Raw genomic sequence first — 20269 nt, 5'->3', positions numbered from 1 at the left:
TGATCCGAATGTTGAGTTGGGGTTTATATACGAAAACTCGCAGGCACTTTGGTTACGCTCAAAGTTGGTGGTATGACGTCGATTGCACTGCTATTGGTTATTTCTGCACAGGTAGGAAGGGATGTTTCTGACCTGCAGCAACAGTCAAAAGTTCATTCCCCCCATCGGGTCGTAACTTTCTTATGCGCATAATAAAACGTGTTTGTCTTCCTCCTATCTTAATACGAATTAAATTTTCTTTTATTTTTCAAGGTTATTTGAATGTTAATCGGCAGTTGTGCGTTTTCTACAAGCGTTGTTACCTTGGCGACAGTAAATTCATCACAGATCCAGGTGAAACATAACTTTACTGTTTTTTAAATCGTTCATCCGTTCGATTTCTTCCGCATACGTTACAAAAGATGTACGACTTTTAGTAGAGTGGCTATTTATCATGTGTGCTTATAGTGTAATCAAATTTTTATAGATGGCCTTATTTCTGTAACCAATGTGAGAGGCATAACCAGCAGAATTAATGGCAATTGTGTTATCATTATCAATAGATTGCCTGAAAACAATAACGTACAGGATTCTGGTTGGGGAGAAATTAAAGCCTCAACTGCAAACTAGAATATATATTAACATTTTTGAGGAAATGCGAAATTAACTTAAGAGATGCAGGTAATTCGTGAAAGAAAATGCCTGTTTTATTGCCATATTTCAACAATCTTTTTGTTTTAAAAGACGTTACTGTGACTGCCCCCAACTTGGTCGTTTAGACATTCAGAGTTTCGGAAAAGCTCCTTACGGCAACTGTTTACTCCTCATTGGTAAGTGCATTTTAATTTGCATACTTAAGCGTTAAACCATAGCAAGCAATTGTCCGAACTGATTAACTCGACATACGATTTGATTACCTCCAAGGGAAACTTTTAACTGTGGTGGGTTTCGCCTATTTTAGAAACAGAAATCCATTTTTGTTGAAGAGGAGGGGGTAGGAGCTTGCTTGGCAACAGGAAATGTAATTTTCGTTAATGGATGACCTAAAATTACGTTATGCAGTAAGATTGGCTACCACCCTTGTCGCTCAACGAAAAAGATATTGGCGTAGGTCAGCGCTTTTCTTTTTTTACCTGCAGGAGAGAAGAAGCATAATTTATTTGAAAAGGGGGGGATCCTCGGATGCTTTAAAAGTTCAAAAGGTCTTTTAGGTCGTTGACTAACTCGCTTGTTACCTGTTTTTAGCTTTCTCTTGCATCGAATTCGATGAAAAATCTGCAGGTCAAAAAAGCCATTTGTTTCCCTCAATTTATTACGTCAATGTCTTTTTTGTCCTACTTTTCCTAACTTCCGCATTATGTTTACGATAGGTCAGTGTCTAGAAGATTAACTTGAATTTTCTAGACAGAGGTCAAACTTTAAATGGCTGATGTTTGTCGATAAGGATTTTCGAGGGGTTTCGTAACAGAGGATCTACCGTCATGTGGAAATTTGAAAAAGAAAACTGTAAATTAAAGTTAATTAATAATACGTCATTTATTATGAAATTTATTGACAGAAGACATAAAGTTAATCTTTTAAAATTTCCAGGGAAGATAACCGCAATGACCACCATCAGCTGGTACGCTAAGATTCGGTGACGGTATGCTCTTCAGGTAACAATTCCCATCGTGCCAACTAAAGGCATTGCATCGATTGTTAACGATACAAATGTTGCCGCACTGGTTTTCCAAACTTGGTTGATTCCCAATGTCGTGGCCGGGAAAATCACAATTTGGGAGCAATCTGATAAGATTTTCACCGAGATTGACATAAGTTTCTCCTCCAAAGTTGGCTGTTCCACCTCCAATGTTTCCACTGCCTTGGCCGTTTGAAACTCCGCCGCCATAAGAGGCGCCACCGAGCTGACTGAATCCTCCATTGTTGATGATTATATCCAAACCAGAAGATAATTCGCTGTTAGAAGAACCATTTTTTATTGGTTTAACTGGTTCATCTTTCCTGTAGCCGATTTTCCCTCCATGGCAGATGGAGATTGTCGAAAGCGTAACGAGTACAAAAGGTATCAAGACCATTCTAGTTACGTAGGCCGTCTATTCAATTATAATATAATAGTTTATGTTATTAGGTACACATCTGATTCATCATTTAATAATTGTGAAATGGAAAGAGGAAATTTAGACCAAAGGATCAACTCACCAAAACGTTTTCGTGGACCAGCTTGCACTGCAGTATGTTGGAGTAGTGAGAACTACGAGAAATAAATAGAGGCCCTGCTTAAATCACAAAGGTAATCTAACAGAAGATAAAAGGGAAAATGGGCGAATTCCGTTTTATCTGTTTGTGGAAAACAAGTAGATGCAAGATCATTGACCGAATGGTGACTTAGACAGCGATGAGGATGTCAAAGCAATTAAAGAAATTTTAAAGTGCGAAGTCTACAAATATCGTATTTCACGAGAACACTCGAGAAATCAATCTAAATCACATGGACTGTTCCAACGTTAATGATGTATTATTTTCCCCTTACAGATGATGTAACAAAATGATGGGTCACAATCGCCAGGGAATGATGCCGCATACGCCACCATTGATCGGTATTCGGGAAGTCATTGATGGTGCATTTTTCAAGTAACAGTATTCATCATTGTCCGGCCGACGAAAATGAGTACATTGTGGATTGGCAACGCAGATGCCTCCGCATTCTTCCGCAGAGGCTACTTGGCGCCGTATGTTGTGACCAAGGAAATCGCAATTACGGAGCCATTTGACACCATCCCCGCCATCGTTCCAATTCTTACTCTCTAACAACACAAATGGTGATTATTATGAATAGTAAAACTTTGAACTTATTACAACACTCTACCTCTCCCAGGATCAAATCGCCATGGAATGAAACCGCACATGCCTCCGTTCTTTGTTGTACGCGAAACGGTCAATGGCGCCCTTTTCATGTGGCAAAATCCATCGTTGCTGTGACTAAAATGAGTACATTGTAAATTAGCGATGCAGATTCCTCCGCATTCTTCTCCAGAACTTTCCAAACGGCCAATTTCATGACCAGGAAAATCACAGTTCATGAGCCATTTGACGTCGCCTCCACCGTCGTTGAATTCTTCCCCGAAATTTGGGGGGATTCCACCAACAGAAACTGTTCCGCCTCCGCTATTACCATCACCTGTTCCACTCGAAACTCCTGAAGCAATAGACGTACCTCCAACTTGACTGAATCCTCCATTGTTGATAACTACATTGAAGCCGGGTAATACGCCATCTGAAGTTACATTGGATTCTGCCATCGAAACATCTAACAAAGCCATTGTCGCATTTGCCGTTAGGTTATGTACTTCGTCTTTATTGCCATTGATCTCTTCTCCATACGATAGGTTAATCGTAGACCATACAACAAGTAAAAGTTGAATGCACGTCCGCATGATGTTGTTGCACCAATTGCAGTTGAAGAATTTGCCTGCAGAGTGGAAAATAACACAAAGAGGATTCCAAGAAACCAAAACTTGGTAACCTACAGCTCGTTTTAAAATGAACTGAGAAGTTCACAAGGGCGATGGCCTCTTTTAAGTGACAAGGTAATCTAACACAAGATAATATTAGAGAAAGGAAGTCGAAGTTTCAGAGGGACATAATAAATAACAAAGTATTCCTGTTCAAGCTCGTGTGAGAAAACAAGGTCGATGGCACTTTGAACTGTCAATATTGCCCATCAACTGTTCACGTGGAGGATTCGTTCTCGCACGATGTCTCACAGGCATTTTACTAGTACGTATTTTGTTTGAATAATATTTGGCACATACATTTCGAATTAAAATTTGTATTTCTGTTTCAGCTCAATCGAGATTGATGGTTCGTGTTGAACTGACAGCCACACTTGTTTCGTCCCTACAGCTCTAGATTGACGCACTATATTGGTACGACTTATGCAATCCATTCTAATACTTTTGAAATTTTAGTAACTTCGTATAGTTTTTCACTGACTTCATCAATACGTAAAAGAAAGTCTTTCCTGAACATTGGATAGAAACAAATTTTTTTGGCAAAAGACCAATGTGTATTCCTAAAATTTACTATCACCTACTAAACAATAGTAAAAATCAGAAATTCAGCGCTGGAGGAGGTGGAGATGCATAGGCTTAATTGTTGTCAGTTTCATCGGTATGAGCTGGAGGCGCTTCTTCTGCTGCTGCTAGTGCAATTGGGTTCATACTTTCGCCTGAAAATTCGCTACTTTCTGTATCATTTGCTGTAGCCACAGTTTCCAAGCTATCCATGGGTCCATCGTCGACCACATCTGTCTTTCCTCTTCGGCAACCACCATTACAGTTACGGCAGAATATGTTGCATCTTCCTTTGCCACAGCAGGGAGTTCCTCTAGTTCCATCTCTGCAAAATCCATCAACTGGTCTACAGGCATCGACCGAATCCGGCACTATCGACAGTGCAATGAGTGAAATAGCAACGAATATCAACGCCATCTTAGTCGACATTGTTGTGTACCTGTGCAAGATATTTAATAAGAAGACCTGGGTAAGTAAGAATTATGTTAACATAAATGTTTTTCTTTACTAGATAGTTATTTAACGAAATGTAGTCTAAGAAATGCGACAGCAGTCGAAAATTGGAAGCAGCTTGTGATGAAAATCATTCCCAGTTTCAACAATGTTACAAAAATCGAAATAAAGATTTTGAATGTTCATCTTACCAGAATGGAGTCTTCCTCTGCACTGAGACCATTTTCCTTGCATATATGTTCCATTTATATGGTCAGAGTAGAGAGGTACACTTGTAAGGGGGGAAAAACAGGAAATATGAGATTTGGTTCAAGGTCGTAAACTGAAGGTCAACGTGACGGATAGAAGAGGGGAGAAAGTTTCACTCTTAAGGAGAACAAGGTCAACTAACGGTTATTACTCTTAACATCTGTTTATATCTCATAACTTCTATGAGACTCTTAACATCTGTTTGTGGAAAACAGGTAGATGCAAGATCATTGACCGAATGGTGACTTAGACAGCGATGAGGAGGTCAAAGCAATTAAGGAAATTTGAAAGTGAGAAGTCTACAAATATCGTATATCACGAGAACGCTGGAGAAATCAATCTAAATCACATGGAATGTTCCAAAGTTAATGATGTATTATTTTCCCCTTACAGATGATGTAACAAAATGATGGGTCACAATCGCCAGGGAATGATGCCGCATACGCCACCATTGATCGGTATTCGGGAAGTCATTGATGGTGCATTTTTCAAGTAACAGTATTCATCATTGTCCGGCCGACGAAAATGAGTACATTGTGGATTGGCAACGCAGATGCCTCCGCATTCTTCCGCAGAGGCTACTTGGCGCCGTATGTTGTGACCGAGGAAATCGCAATTACGCAGCCATTTGACACCATCCCCGCCATCGTTCCAATTCTTATTCTCTAACAAAACAAATGGTGATTATTATGAATAGTAAAACTTTGAACTTATTACAACACTCTACCTCTCCCAGGATCAAATCGCCATGGAATGAAACCGCACATGCCTCCGTTCTTTGTTGTACGCGAAACGGTCAATGGCGCCCTTTTCATGTGGCAATATCCATCGTTGCTGTGACTAAAGTGAGTGCATTGTAAATTAGCGATGCAGATTCCTCCGCATTCTTCTCCAGAACTTTCCAAACGGCCAATGTCATGACCAGGAAAATCACAGTTCATGAGCCATTTGACGTCGCCTCCACCGTCGTTAAATTCTTCCCCGAAATTTGGGGGGATTCCACCAGCAGCAACTGTTCCGCCTCCCCTATTACCATCACCTGTTCCACTCGAAACTCCTGAAGCAATAGACGTACCTCCAACTTGACTGAATCCTCCATTGTTGATAACTACATTGAAGCCGGGTAATACGCCATCTGAAGTTACATTGGATTCTGCCATCCAAACATCTAACAAAGCCATTGTCGCATTTGGCGTTAGGTTATGTACTTCGTCTTCATTGCCATTGATCTCTTCTCCATACGATAGGTTAATCGTAGACCATACAGCAAGTAAAAGACGAATGCACGTCCGCATGATGTTGTTGCACCAATTGCAGTTGAAGAATTTGCCTGCAGAGTGGAAAATAACACAAAGAGGATTCCAAGAAACCAAAACTTGGTAACCTACAGCTCGTTTTAAAATGAACTGAGAAGTTCACAAGGGCGATGGCCTCTTTTAAGTGACAAGGTAATCTAACACAAGATAATATTAGAGAAAGGAAGTCGAAGTTTCAGAGGGACATAAGAAATAAAAAAGTTTTCCTGTTTAATCTCGTGTGAGCAAACAAGGTCGATGGCACTTTGAACTGTCAATATTGCCCATCATCTCTTCACGTGGAGGATTCGTTCTCGCACGATGTCTCACAGGCATTTTACTAGTACGTATTTTGTATGAATAATATTTGGCAGATACATTTCGAATTAAAATTTGTATTTTTGTTTCAGCTCAATCGAGATTGATGGTTCGTGTTGAACTGACAGCCACACTTGTTTCGTCCCTACAGCTCTAGATTGACGTACTATATTGGTACGACTTATGCAATCCATTCTAATACTTTTGAAATTTTAGTATCTTCGTATAGTTTTTCACTGACTTCATCAATACGTAAAAGAAAGTCTTTTCTGAACATTGGATAGAAACCAAATTTTTTTGGCAAAAAACCAATGTGTATTCCTAAAATTTACTATCACCTACTAAACAATAGTAAAAATCAGAGATTCAGCGCTGGAGGAGTTGGAGATGCATAGGCTTAATTGTTGTCAGTTTCATCGCTATGAGCTGGAGGCGCTTCTTCTGCTGCTGCTAGTACAATTGGGTTCATTCTTTCGCCTGAAAATCCGCTACTTTCCGTTTCATTTGCTGTAGCCATCACAGTTTCCAAGCTATCCATTCCATCGTCGACCACATCTGTCCTTCCTGTTCGGCAACCACCATTACAGTTACGGCAGAATATGTTGCATCTTCCGTAGCCACAGCAGGGAGTTCCTCTAGTTCCATCTTTGCAATATCCACGTCGTGATCCACAGTAAGCTGCATCGACCGAATCCGGCACTATCGACAGTGCAATGAGTGAAATAGCAACGAATATCAACGCCATCTTAGTCGACATTGTTGTGTACCTGTGCAAGATATTTAATAAGAAGACCTGGGTAAGTAAGAATTATGTTAACATAAATGTTTTTCTTTACTAGATAGTTATTTAACGAAATGTAGTCTAAGAAATGCGACAGCGGTCGAAAATTGGAGTACTAAGAGGTGATCGGTGGTGACTGAGCATTACTCGAGAGAAATCTCGCGTTTTTAAATAGAAACGTAATCTAAGATTTGATAATGAGTGAAAGGAAGTAAGGCTGGCTAAGATATGGATGTACTGTTGACGAGGTCAGGGACATATTTTCGTCTTTAGACCATCCATATTTCCTACATGGGTGTATTCTTTCTGATGGTACTCACATGTTCAGCGACTGTTTAACTCGTGAATACAGGAACAAACATTCACTTGACTCTGAATGTTCACCATTTAGTTAAGTGCAAAGTCCATTCGTCTGTGATACTATTTTGTGCTCAGTTTGTAGCCTACAAAAGGAAACGTAGTCCAGTTCACTAATGTTGGGCTAGTGAAAGACTATCTCTATAGCTTAGACGCTACATTTCCTGACACACATAATGCAATTTTTATAATAATTAAAAGAGAAATATCCATGCTTTTGACGACTAAAGTTCGTTGTTAACTTTGATCTTCTATCGTGTCAAAATGTTGTTATTAATGTTTTAGGTTTTTTTATTCGCAGGACAGTTTACAAACAAGTTTTTTGTCACTAGCGAGCCAAGACTCAACCATGAACTGTATCGCTTGACGAATAACTAAGAACTAAGGTGTTGCAACATTTTATTATCCGAATAATTCATGGTGTATTCCAAGAAGAATTACATTATGAATCTGCAACACATTTAATGGATAAAAACGCCCATCGTCAGCCGGATAACAGGGTATTATTGATTATGTGTTGTCCAAGCAAAAATATGAAACGGTGTCCACTAATGACATCCATTCTCCAAAGTTAGTTGCCCACAAGCGAGCCGCCAATATTGATAGTATTTTCGCCTTTTACTATCCCAGTAGAACTACCCCCAATGTTGACTCCGCCTGTGCTGGCCGCATGCGAACTTCCGCCGATGTTAACTGCGCTGCTACTTGAAGAACTTCCTCCTTGGAATGAACCTCCGCCGATGTTAATTGAACTGCTAGACGCCGACGAACTGCTGGAAGCCGATGAACTTCCAACCTGTGCGAGGCCGATCTCCGAGATACCTGCACCCGCCTGATTTGCGATGGCGGCTGACGAACTTGCGGCGGCGGAATTACTGCCCGATGAAGCTGTGCCAATATTAATTCCAACTGTGCTGATTCCGGGCAAATTTCCTCCAGGGTGATGTCCTATTCCAGTTCCAGATTGACCGATTCCATTATAACCGTTGACACCTCCAGATGAACCTCCGGCACTAGCAATGCCTCCAAAGTTAGCCGATTGCCCTCCAATATTTGCGTAATTTCCTGCTTGCAAACTTCCCCCGCTGTTGATTGCATTGCCAGTTGAAGATCCTCCTTGATAAGAGCTTCCGCCAACATTTATAGTACCGGAACCTCCAAAGTGAGTAGCACCGACTCCTGACGTACTGGCACCAGCATGATTTGCTATTGCGCCCGAAGATCCTGCTGCTGCAAAATTACTGCCACTCCCAGACGAAGGAATTCCGTAGTTGCTTCCACCTTGGCTGACTCCGTTTAAATTTCCTCCGGAATAACCTGCTCCAACTTGAGATTGACCTAATCCAGTATAACCACCTGTAGTAAAAATACTTTCAATGATTGCGGATCCTCCATCAGTACCCACTCACCTGATTGCGAATTTCCGCCAGTGTTAATTGTATTGCCACTTAGAGATCCTCCTTGGTAAGAGCCTCCGCCAGCACCAACTCCTGACGTACCTGCGCTCACCTGATTTGCTATTGAGGAACTTGCGGCAGCGTAATTACTGCTTGACGAAGCTGTGCCGATGTTAACTCCACCTTGGTTGATTCCGGGCGAACTTCCTCCAGGGTAACTTGCACCGGATTGAGATTGTCCAAATCCATTATAACCACTGCCGGACAAGGCAGTTGCACCGATGCCTGAAGATCCGCCAATGTTAACGTGACCTCCACCTGAGTTGGTTGGACTGATGTTTGAAGAACTTCCTCCAATATTAATCGTACCAGATCCCGAAGAACCTCCAACCTGATTGCTGCCGAATCCAGACGTACCTGAACCCGCAAAATTTGACGCAACACCAGACGAACCTGTTGCTGCGTAATTACTGCCAGATGAAGCCGTTCCTATATTAAATCCACCTGTGTTGATTCCAAGAGTTCCTCCTCCAAGATAACCCGCACCGATTTCGGATTGACCGAATCCGTTGAAACCGCCTCCATAAAAATTTCCTGTGGTAGCAAGTCCTCCCGCGTTAGCCGATTCTGCTCCAATGTTGCCGTAATTCCCTGCTGCCGAACTTCCGCCGATGTTAATTACGCCGCCACTTGACGGACTTTCTCCTTCGTAAGTGCTTCCGCCAACATTAATTGTGCCGGTTCCCAAAGAACCTCCGATGTTAGCCGCGCCGATTCCAGACGTACTTGCACCGGCATAATTTGCTGCAGTGCCGGAAGATCCAGCTGCTGCATAACTACTGCCACTTCCGGAAGAAGCCGTGCCAATATTAACTCCGCCTTGGTTGATTCCGGGGTTGACTGGTCCTCCAGGGTAATTTGGTCCGACTTGAGACTGACCTAATCCAGCGTAACTGCTGCCAACTCCGGTCGAACCTCCCGTGCTACTAGATTGTCCTCCAAACGTGACGTAACCTGCGCCGACATTCAAACCTCCACCGAAACTAAAACCACCATTGTTGGGGTTAATTGGCATGCAGTAATATGCTACTGCGCCGTTATTTGAAATTCCGGCGCCATTTGAAATTCCGCCGTTGTTGACGTATCCGCCGCTGTTGAAATATCCTCGTTGTGTCTCACCGACGACTTCAGGTTCATCGGAAGAAATAGCACGCAGCGCCATAGCGTCCGATTTGGGTAAAATCAGTGCAGTAATCGCAATTAAGAATATCTGTTCATGAGCGTGAATATTTAGATGATAATTAATGTATTAAGTTTTAAAAACAAAAACATACCGATTTCATTTCCATCGTGTAGACGGTCCTTGTCTTGTAGAATGCAGCAAGAGCAATGATGAAATGAAGCCACCCTCTTGCGCTTTTATAGGTTCAGAGGAGTCCAGATGACGAAGGGTAAGGTAACAGTTTGGTTCTTGGCCCATGTCAGCCCTCTTCATGAAAATTTCTGTGTCACGTCACAAAAGAGAAAGGTACGATTTAAAGATGAAGTTCGAAAAATCATTAGCAAAAAATATCCGTTCTTATAATTCTTGAATTATTTTTCTAAAGGGCAACTTTCCCCCACAAAGAAAATACGGAATTGAGGAAGGTCATCTCCTACATACCTGTCCCATCAACCCGGAAGAAGGATGGCAGGCTACAGACCATCTTAATAGGTCATTGACCATCGATAGTCTGGTGGTGAAGCTGCAGGGAAGAAACAAAGAATTAAAAAAAAACACACTCTAGAGTGGTCAAAGAAGACATGAAAGGTATAATATATTAGTAACAAATATAACAATTTTGATTTAAACTAATCTTTTATTTCATGGTTTTTTACGATAACTCTTCCCACCTTTTTAAAAATTCTCTTTTATGTTAATCTTATTGCAGAATGCGAATGTTACAAACGCTTAACAACAAAAACGTCAACTTCAAGTTTTGTCCGTTGGGTATTACGGTGAACACGGCAAAAAACGACAAGTGTCAAAGAGTTCCAGGAAACAAAGCACGGGTAATCTCCCCGGTGGTCAATTGAGGCAGTGTCTCGTCCTGCCTTGGTTGACGGCAACTTTAGAATGGGTTACTTTGTCCGTCTAAAGTGGCAAATTATTTAATTGTGTGGAGAATTGTCAATACAACATTTTTTATAACAAATTGTTTGCAAAATTTCTCTTTATTATTTTCTTGGCGTTAACATTCTGCATTTTTCTAACTTACACTTAGCAACTTTCTAACGCTTGCGCACGTTGTAATTTTATTTACTTATATTTAATGACTTCTGTAGGTTTTGATTCTCATGGATGCATTGGTTATTAGGGAGCTGTGAATTGTATGTCTTGTTATTAGATTGTTTATGTTCTCTGTTCTACTTTTTAATTTCAGATTTCTGATGATCGTGTTATGGATTTTGTAGCACAGAATAATCATTTCAACTATTTGTATGTTCCTGAAATAATGAATATGTATTAGGGATGTCTGATATAAGTATTGGTGTACAAAGATGTTGGTTTGAGCTGGTTGTTAACAATTAGTAATATAAGTATCTTTTTGGGCTGGTCTTTTTTGGTAAACTTTGATTCGTTGTTTTCTAAGGTATTTCTATACTAGAGGCTATAGAATTAAAAGAACTGTCTACTTATATCAAAATGTGATTTTCATTCAATTGGTTTGCTGACATCATAAACCAGACGTCTTTTATGGTAACACATTATTTATATATATATTATGTATAATATATTTATCAAAACCATATTTACTTTTGTCATCAAGATTTTGAGGTGAAATTAGGAAAGGAATTTCATACTTAGTGCTGTGTAGAGTAAGTAATTTTATTCAATTCATTAGATGCAGTGCGAATTCAGCGAAAACAGTGCTGTTAGCGCAACAACTTAATTTAGGATTTTCAACGTTTAAATCAAAAACTATAAGACCAATAGAAAAATAAACCTGATTTTCGTGATTTTCATTCAATTCTGAATCGAATTCATGTATTTTAAGCAAAATTTGAAATATGGCCAAAAATGAAAAAGTGGGAAGGGTATAGCCTTCCCACTTTTGTCAAAATCGTCCAAAAACGACATCTCTTGAAATTATCCAAAAATCACACGGTATAATCGAAATTAAACGCTGATTTCGATTTAGTGATTGGTTTTCTCATTATACCAGCTGTTTCAAAAATGAACGAAAACAGTGCTGTTAGCGCAACAACTAAATTTAGGATTTTTAACGTTTAAATCAAAAACTATAAGACCAATAGAAAAATAAACCTGATTTTCGTTATTTTCATTCAATTCTGAATCGAATTCATGTATTTTAAGCAAAATTTGAAATTTGGCCAAAAATGAAAAAGTGGGAAGGGTATAGCCTTCCCACTTTTGTCAAAATCGGCCAAAAACGACATCTCTTGAAATTATCCAAAAATCACACGGCATAATCGAAATTAAACGCTGATTTCGATTTAGTGATTGGTTTTCTCATTATACCAGCCGTTTCAAAAATGAACGAAAACAGTGCTGTTAGCGCAACAACTTAAATTAGGATTTTTAACGTTTAAATCAAAAACTATAAGACCAATAGAAAAATAAACCTGATTTTCGTTATTTTCATTCAATTCTGAATCGAATTCATGTATTTTAAGCAAATTTGAAATTTGGCCAAAAATGAAAAAGTGGGAAGGGTATAGCCTTCCCACTTTTGTCAAAATCGGCCAAAAACGACATCTCTTGAAATTATCCAAAAATCACACGGCATAATCGAAATTAAACGCTGATTTCGATTTAGTGATTGGTTTTCTCATTATACCAGCCGTTTCAAAAATGAACGAAAACAGTGCTGTTAGCGCAACAACTTAATTTAGGATTTTTAACGTTTAAATCAAAAACTATAAGACCAATAGAAAAATAAACCTGATTTTCGTTATTTTCATTCAATTCTGAATCGAATTCATGTATTTTAAGCAAAATTTGAAATTTGGCCAAAAATGAAAAAGTGGGAAGGGTATAGCCTTCCCACTTTTGTCAAAATCGGCCAAAAACGACATCTCTTGAAATTATCCAAAAATCACACGGCATAATCGAAATTAAACGCTGATTTCGATTTAGTGATTGGTTTTCTCATTATACCAGCCGTTTCAAAAATGAACGAAAACAGTGCTGTTAGCGCAACAACTTAATTTAGGATTTTTAACGTTTAAATCAAAAACTATAAGACCAATAGAAAAATAAACCTGATTTTCGTTATTTTCATTCAATTCTGAATCGAATTCATGTATTTTAAGCAAAATTTGAAATTTGGCCAAAAATGAAAAAGTGGGAAGGGTATAGCCTTCCCACTTTTGTCAAAATCGGCCAAAAACGACATCTCTTGAAATTATCCAAAAATCACACGGCATAATCGAAATTAAACGCTGATTTCGATTTAGTGATTGGTTTTCTCATTATACCAGCCGTTTCAAAAATGAACGAAAACAGTGCTGTTAGCGCAACAACTTAATTTAGGATTTTTAACGTTTAAATCAAAAACTATAAGACCAATAGAAAAATAAACCTGATTTTCGTTATTTTCATTCAATTCTGAATCGAATTCATGTATTTTAAGCAAAATTTGAAATTTGGCCAAAAATGAAAAAGTGGGAAGGGTATAGCCTTCCCACTTTTGTCAAAATCGGCCAAAAACGACATCTCTTGAAATTATCCAAAAATCACACGGCATAATCGAAATTAAACGCTGATTTCGATTTAGTGATTGGTTTTCTCATTATACCAGCCGTTTCAAAAATGAACGAAAACAGTGCTGTTAGCGCAACAACTTAATTTAGGATTTTTAACGTTTAAATCAAAAACTATAAGACCAATAGAAAAATAAACCTGATTTTCGTTATTTTCATTCAATTCTGAATCGAATTCATGTATTTTAAGCAAAATTTGAAATTTGGCCAAAAATGAAAAAGTGGGAAGGGTATAGCCTTCCCACTTTTGTCAAAATCGGCCAAAAACGACATCTCTTGAAATTATCCAAAAATCACACGGCATAATCGAAATTAAACGCTGATTTCGATTTAGTGATTGGTTTTCTCATTATACCAGCCGTTTCAAAAATGAACGAAAACAGTGCTGTTAGCGCAACAACTTAAATTTAGGATTTTTAACGTTTAAATCAAAAACTATAAGACCAATAGAAAAATAAACCTGATTTTCGTTATTTTCATTCAATTCTGAATCGAATTCATGTATTTTAAGCAAAATTTGAAATTTGGCCAAAAATGAAAAAGTGGGAAGGGTATAGCCTTCCCACTTTTGTCAAAATCGGCCAAAAACGACATCTCTTGAAATTATCCAAAAATCACACGGCATAATCGAAATTAAACGCTGATTTCGATTTAGTGATTGGTTTTCTCATTATACCAGCCGTTTCAAAAATGAACGAAAACAGTGCTGTTAGCGCAACAACTTAAATTTAGGATTTTTAACGTTTAAATCAAAAACTATAAGACCAATAGAAAAATAAACCTGATTTTCGTTATTTTCATTCAATTCTGAATCGAATTCATGTATTTTAAGCAAAATTTGAAATTTGGCCAAAATGAAAAAGTGGGAAGGGTATAGCCTTCCGCACTTTTGTCAAAATCGGCCAAAAACGACATCTCTTGAAATTATCCAAAAATCACACGGCATAATCGAAATTAAACGCTGATTTCGATTTAGTGATTGGTTTTCTCATTATACCAGCCGTTTCAAAAATGAACGAAAACAGTGCTGTTAGCGCAACAACTTAATTTAGGATTTTTAACGTTTAAATCAAAAACTATAAGACCAATAGAAAAATAAACCTGATTTTCGTTATTTTCATTCAATTCTGAATCGAATTCATGTATTTTAAGCAAAATTTGAAATTTGGCCAAAAATGAAAAAGTGGGAAGGGTATAGCCTTCCCACTTTTGTCAAAATCGGCCAAAAACGACATCTCTTGAAATTATCCAAAAATCACACGGCATAATCGAAATTAAACGCTGATTTCGATTTAGTGATTGGTTTTCTCATTATACCAGCCGTTTCAAAAATGAACGAAAACAATGCTGTTAGCGCAACAACTTAAATTAGGCTTTTTAACGTTTAAATCAAAAACTATAAGACCAATAGAAAAATAAACCTGATTTTCGTTATTTTCATTCAATTCTGAATCGAATTCATGTATTTTAAGCAAAATTTGAAATTTGGCCAAAAATGAAAAAGTGGGAAGGGTATAGCCTTCCCACTTTTGTCAAAATCGGCCAAAAACGACATCTCTTGAAATTATCCAAAAATCACACGGCATAATCGAAATTAAACGCTGATTTCGATTTAGTGATTGGTTTTCTCATTATACCAGCCGTTTCAAAAATGAACGAAAACAGTGCTGTTAGCGCAACAACTTAATTTAGGATTTTTAACGTTTAAATCAAAAACTATAAGACCAATAGAAAAATAAACCTGATTTTCGTTATTTTCATTCAATTCTGAATCGAATTCATGTATTTTAAGCAAAATTTGAAATTTGGCCAAAAATGAAAAAGTGGGAAGGGTATAGCCTTCCCACTTTTGTCAAAATCGGCCAAAAACGACATCTCTTGAAATTATCCAAAAATCACACGGCATAATCGAAATTAAACGCTGATTTCGATTTAGTGATTGGTTTTCTCATTATACCAGCCGTTTCAAAAATGAACGAAAACAGTGCTGTTAGCGCAACAACTTAAATTAGGATTTTTAACGTTTAAATCAAAAACTATAAGACCAATAGAAAAATAAACCTGATTTTCGTTATTTTCATTCAATTCTGAATCGAATTCATGTATTTTAAGCCAAATTTGAAATTTGGCCAAAAATGAAAAAGTGGGAAGGGTATAGCCTTCCGCACTTTTGTCAATAATCGGCCAAAAACGACATCTCTTGAAATTATCCAAAAATCACACGGCATAATCGAAATTAAACGCTGATTTCGATTTAGTGATTGGTTTTCTCATTATACCAGCCGTTTCAAAAATGAACGAAAACAGTGCTGTTAGCGCAACAACTTAATTTAGGATTTTTAACGTTTAAATCAAAAACTATAAGACCAATAGAAAAATAAACCTGATTTTCGTTATTTTCATTCAATTCTGAATCGAATTCATGTATTTTAAGCAAAATTTGAAATTTGGCCAAAAATGAAAAAGTGGGAAGGGTATAGCCTTCCCACTTTTGTCAAAATCGGCCAAAAACGACATCTCTTGAAATTATCCTAAAATCACACGGCATAATCGAAATTAAACGCTGATTTCGATTTAGTGATTGGTTTTCTCATTATACCAGCCGTTTCAAAAATGAACGAAAACAGTGCTGTTAGCGCAACAACTTAATTTAGGATTTTTAACGTTTAAATCAAAAACTATAAGACCAATAGAAAAATAAACCTGATTTTCGTTATTTTCATTCAATTCTGAATCGAATTCATGTATTTTAAGCAAAATTTGAAATTTGGCCAAAAATGAAAAAGTGGGAAGGGTATAGCCTTCCCACTTTTGTCAAAATCGGCCAAAAACGACATCTCTTGAAATTATCCAAAAATCACACGGCATAATCGAAATTAAACGCTGATTTCGATTTAGTGATTGGTTTTCTCATTATACCAGCCGTTTCAAAAATGAACGAAAACAGTGCTGTTAGCGCAACAACTTAATTTAGGATTTTTAACGTTTAAATCAAAAACTATAAGACCAATAGAAAAATAAACCTGATTTTCGTTATTTTCATTCAATTCTGAATCGAATTCATGTATTTTAAGCAAAATTTGAAATTTGGCCAAAAATGAAAAAGTGGGAAGGGTATAGCCTTCCCACTTTTGTCAAAATCGGCCAAAAACGACATCTCTTGAAATTATCCAAAAATCACACGGCATAATCGAAATTAAACGCTGATTTCGATTTAGTGATTGGTTTTCTCATTATACCAGCCGTTTCAAAAATGAACGAAAACAGTGCTGTTAGCGCAACAACTTAATTTAGGATTTTTAACGTTTAAATCAAAAACTATAAGACCAATAGAAAAATAAACCTGATTTTCGTTATTTTCATTCAATTCTGAATCGAATTCATGTATTTTAAGCAAAATTTGAAATTTGGCCAAAAATGAAAAAGTGGGAAGGGTATAGCCTTCCCACTTTTGTCAAAATCGGCCAAAAACGACATCTCTTGAAATTATCCAAAAATCACACGGCATAATCGAAATTAAACGCTGATTTCGATTTAGTGATTGGTTTTCTCATTATACCAGCCGTTTCAAAAATGAACGAAAACAGTGCTGTTAGCGCAACAACTTAATTTAGGATTTTTAACGTTTAAATCAAAAACTATAAGACCAATAGAAAAATAAACCTGATTTTCGTTATTTTCATTCAATTCTGAATCGAATTCATGTATTTTAAGCAAAATTTGAAATTTGGCCAAAAATGAAAAAGTGGGAAGGGAGGTATAGCCTTCCCACTTTTGTCAAAATCGGCCAAAAACGACATCTCTTGAAATTATCCAAAAATCACACGGCATAATCGAAATTAAACGCTGATTTCGATTTAGTGATTGGTTTTCTCATTATACCAGCCGTTTCAAAAATGAACGAAAACAGTGCTGTTAGCGCAACAACTTAATTTAGGCTTTTTAACGTTTAAATCAAAAACTATAAGACCAATAGAAAAATAAACCTGATTTTCGTTATTTTCATTCAATTCTGAATCGAATTCATGTATTTTAAGCAAAATTTGAAATTTGGCCAAAAATGAAAAAGTGGGAAGGGTATAGCCTTCCCACTTTTGTCAAAATCGGCCAAAAACGACATCTCTTGAAATTATCCAAAAATCACACGGCATAATCGAAATTAAACGCTGATTTCGATTTAGTGATTGGTTTTCTCATTATACCAGCCGTTTCAAAAATGAACGAAAACAGTGCTGTTAGCGCAACAACTTAATTTAGGATTTTTAACGTTTAAATCAAAAACTATAAGACCAATAGAAAAATAAACCTGATTTTCGTTATTTTCATTCAATTCTGAATCGAATTCATGTATTTTAAGCAAAATTTGAAATTTGGCCAAAAATGAAAAAGTGGGAAGGGTATAGCCTTCCCACTTTTGTCAAAATCGGCCAAAAACGACATCTCTTGAAATTATCCAAAAATCACACGGCATAATCGAAATTAAACGCTGATTTCGATTTAGTGATTGGTTTTCTCATTATACCAGCCGTTTCAAAAATGAACGAAAACAGTGCTGTTAGCGCAACAACTTAATTTAGGATTTTTAACGTTTAAATCAAAAACTATAAGACCAATAGAAAAATAAACCTGATTTTCGTTATTTTCATTCAATTCTGAATCGAATTCATGTATTTTAAGCAAAATTTGAAATTTGGCTAAAAATGAAAAAGTGGGAAGGGTATAGCCTTCCCACTTTTGTCAAAATCGGCCAAAAACGACATCTCTTGAAATTATCCAAAAATCACACGGCATAATCGAAATTAAACGCTGATTTCGATTTAGTGATTGGTTTTCTCATTATACCAGCCGTTTCAAAAATGAACGAAAACAGTGCTGTTAGCGCAACAACTTAATTTAGGCTTTTTAACGTTTAAATCAAAAACTATAAGACCAATAGAAAAATAAACCTGATTTTCGTTATTTTCATTCAATTCTGAATCGAATTCATGTATTTTAAGCAAAATTTGAAATTTGGCCAAAAATGAAAAAGTGGGAAGGGTATAGCCTTCCCACTTTTGTCAAAATCGGCCAAAAACGACATCTCTTGAAATTATCCAAAAATCACACGGCATAATCGAAATTAAACGCTGATTTCGATTTAGTGATTGGTTTTCTCATTATACCAGCCGTTAAAAAATGAACGAAAACAATTCTGTTAGCGCAACAACTTAATTTAGGGTTTTTAACGTTTAAATCAAAAACTATAAGACCAATAGAAAAATAAACCTGATTTTCGTTATTTTCATTCAATTCTGAATCTAAATCATGTATTTTAAGCCAAATTTGAAATTTTTCCGACTTAGTATGTAAGTAAATCTTACATCACAAAACTCTGTATTGCTCCAAAGATTTAATTTTTATTTCACATTACCAGGTGATTTTGATGTTCTTAAAGAACTTTCTCAAAATGAAATTGACCGTGGCAATCTTCAAGAACAAAAAAAATCTTGCGCCACAGCGTCTAAAATAAGAAAACGTATAAAAGATACGTACGAGACCCTGAAATCGACTCGAATGGGCCGACTAAACTGCTCCGCACTCCTTTGCCATTCAGCCGATAAAAACGGGGACTCGACCGGGAGCTGCTGCGTTATTTCCTCTACAAAAGGAGATCAATCTCAGCGGCACAGCATCTAAAATAAAAAAACGAACGATAAGATTAGTGTCGACACCCCTGAAATCGCCGTGCCATCAGCGCCATCTCTGGGGTAAAGTCTCAGAAAAAGTGTCGGTCGATCCACCGGTCGTTGTAGAAGGGTAGGGGTGCCTGTATCAGGGGGTTGGGAATTGCGAGTTTTGATAGATATCCCTATCGGGAAATTCAGAATTGAATGATAATCATGGAAAACGATTATAATAAATCGGAAATCGCCCGACTTTTTGTTCAAAAAATCGGTTTAGAACTTTGACCTGGAATTCAATAAAACTTAACCTATTACCTATTACAACAAAAATTAAAAGCTAATTCCGAATAAAATATTAGTTTTTCACTCAATTAATCGTTTTTTGGATAAAACGGAATCAGAGTCGCAAACATTGGAATCAGAAAAACCCAAAAACTAAGTTTTAAAAAGGGCAGCACATTGTTTTCGTTTTTATTTTTAAACAGGTGGTTTAACGAGAAAACCAACAACTTAATCGAAATCAACGTTTAATTCGGACTATGTCGTGTGATTTTTGTCGAATTCCATGAGATGTCGTTTTTCGCTGATTTTGACAAAAGTGGGAAAGCCTACCCTTCCCATTTTTGGACAAATTTCCACTTTCGCTTAATATACAGTACATGATTTCAATTCAGAATTGAATGATAATCACGGAAATCAAGTTTTTTTTTTAAATTGGCCCCAAAGTTTTTGAATAAAACGTAAAAAACAAAGTCTAATGGGAACTCCGCGAACACGGGAGCCATTGACTTTTAAGGGCAATTTTTTTGTACAAAAAGTCGGGCGATTTCCGATTCATTATAATCAATTTCCGTGATTATCATTCAATTCTGAATTTAGTTAGTTTGACGCCCCCTTTACAAATAAACTTGTAAATAACCATTCAGCTGTGATTAAC

The 20269-nt window shown here is 37.1% G+C and overlaps 1 protein-coding gene and 1 long non-coding RNA gene across 13 annotated transcripts; one reads left to right on the top strand and one right to left on the bottom strand.

The window, feature by feature from the left end:
* The first annotated feature begins 250 nt into the window (after positions 1–250).
* LOC116928883 lies at positions 251–11763 on the top strand. 12 transcript variants are annotated; one of them, XR_006650215.1, is made up of 19 exons: positions 251–333; positions 543–660; positions 724–809; positions 1570–1634; positions 1810–2041; positions 2108–2269; positions 2512–2610; positions 2672–2798; positions 2855–3241; positions 3318–3566; positions 3650–3756; positions 3824–3905; positions 6881–7164; positions 7807–8005; positions 8136–10138; positions 10328–10430; positions 10510–10712; positions 10834–11642; positions 11713–11763. It is a non-coding gene; the product is annotated as an uncharacterized LOC116928883 (long non-coding RNA). The 12 variants fall into 12 exon arrangements; XR_006650216.1 differs by having other exon boundaries at positions 2512–2798; positions 3366–3566; XR_006650217.1 differs by having other exon boundaries at positions 2512–2798; positions 7812–8005.
* LOC123475275 lies at positions 5107–6049 on the bottom strand. The gene is made up of 2 exons (XM_045177822.1): positions 5482–6049; positions 5107–5419 (listed from the first exon to the last, which is right to left on the bottom strand). Exons 1-2 carry the CDS (start codon positions 6047–6049, stop codon positions 5169–5171), a joined length of 819 nt encoding a protein of 272 aa, XP_045033757.1. The 3' UTR covers positions 5107–5168.
* Positions 11764–20269: the final 8506 nt, after the last annotated feature.

Source organism: Daphnia magna, linkage group LG8, assembly GCF_020631705.1.
Source record: "Daphnia magna isolate NIES linkage group LG8, ASM2063170v1.1, whole genome shotgun sequence".
NCBI lineage: Eukaryota > Metazoa > Arthropoda > Branchiopoda > Diplostraca > Daphniidae > Daphnia > Daphnia magna.
Note: the sequence above shows the minus strand (reverse complement) of the source record. Positions and strands in the feature narration are given on the sequence as shown.

Bases quoted from the DNA above. Each gene is read 5' to 3' on its own strand.
- LOC123475275 (XM_045177822.1), bottom strand. From the start codon at position 6,049: ATGCGGACGTGCATTCGTCTTTTACTTGCTGTATGGTCTACGATTAAC. The intron at 5,420-5,481 runs GTAGAGTGTTGT...TTGTTTTGTTAG, and splicing joins GCGATTTGATCCTGGGAGAG to AGAATAAGAATTGGAACGAT.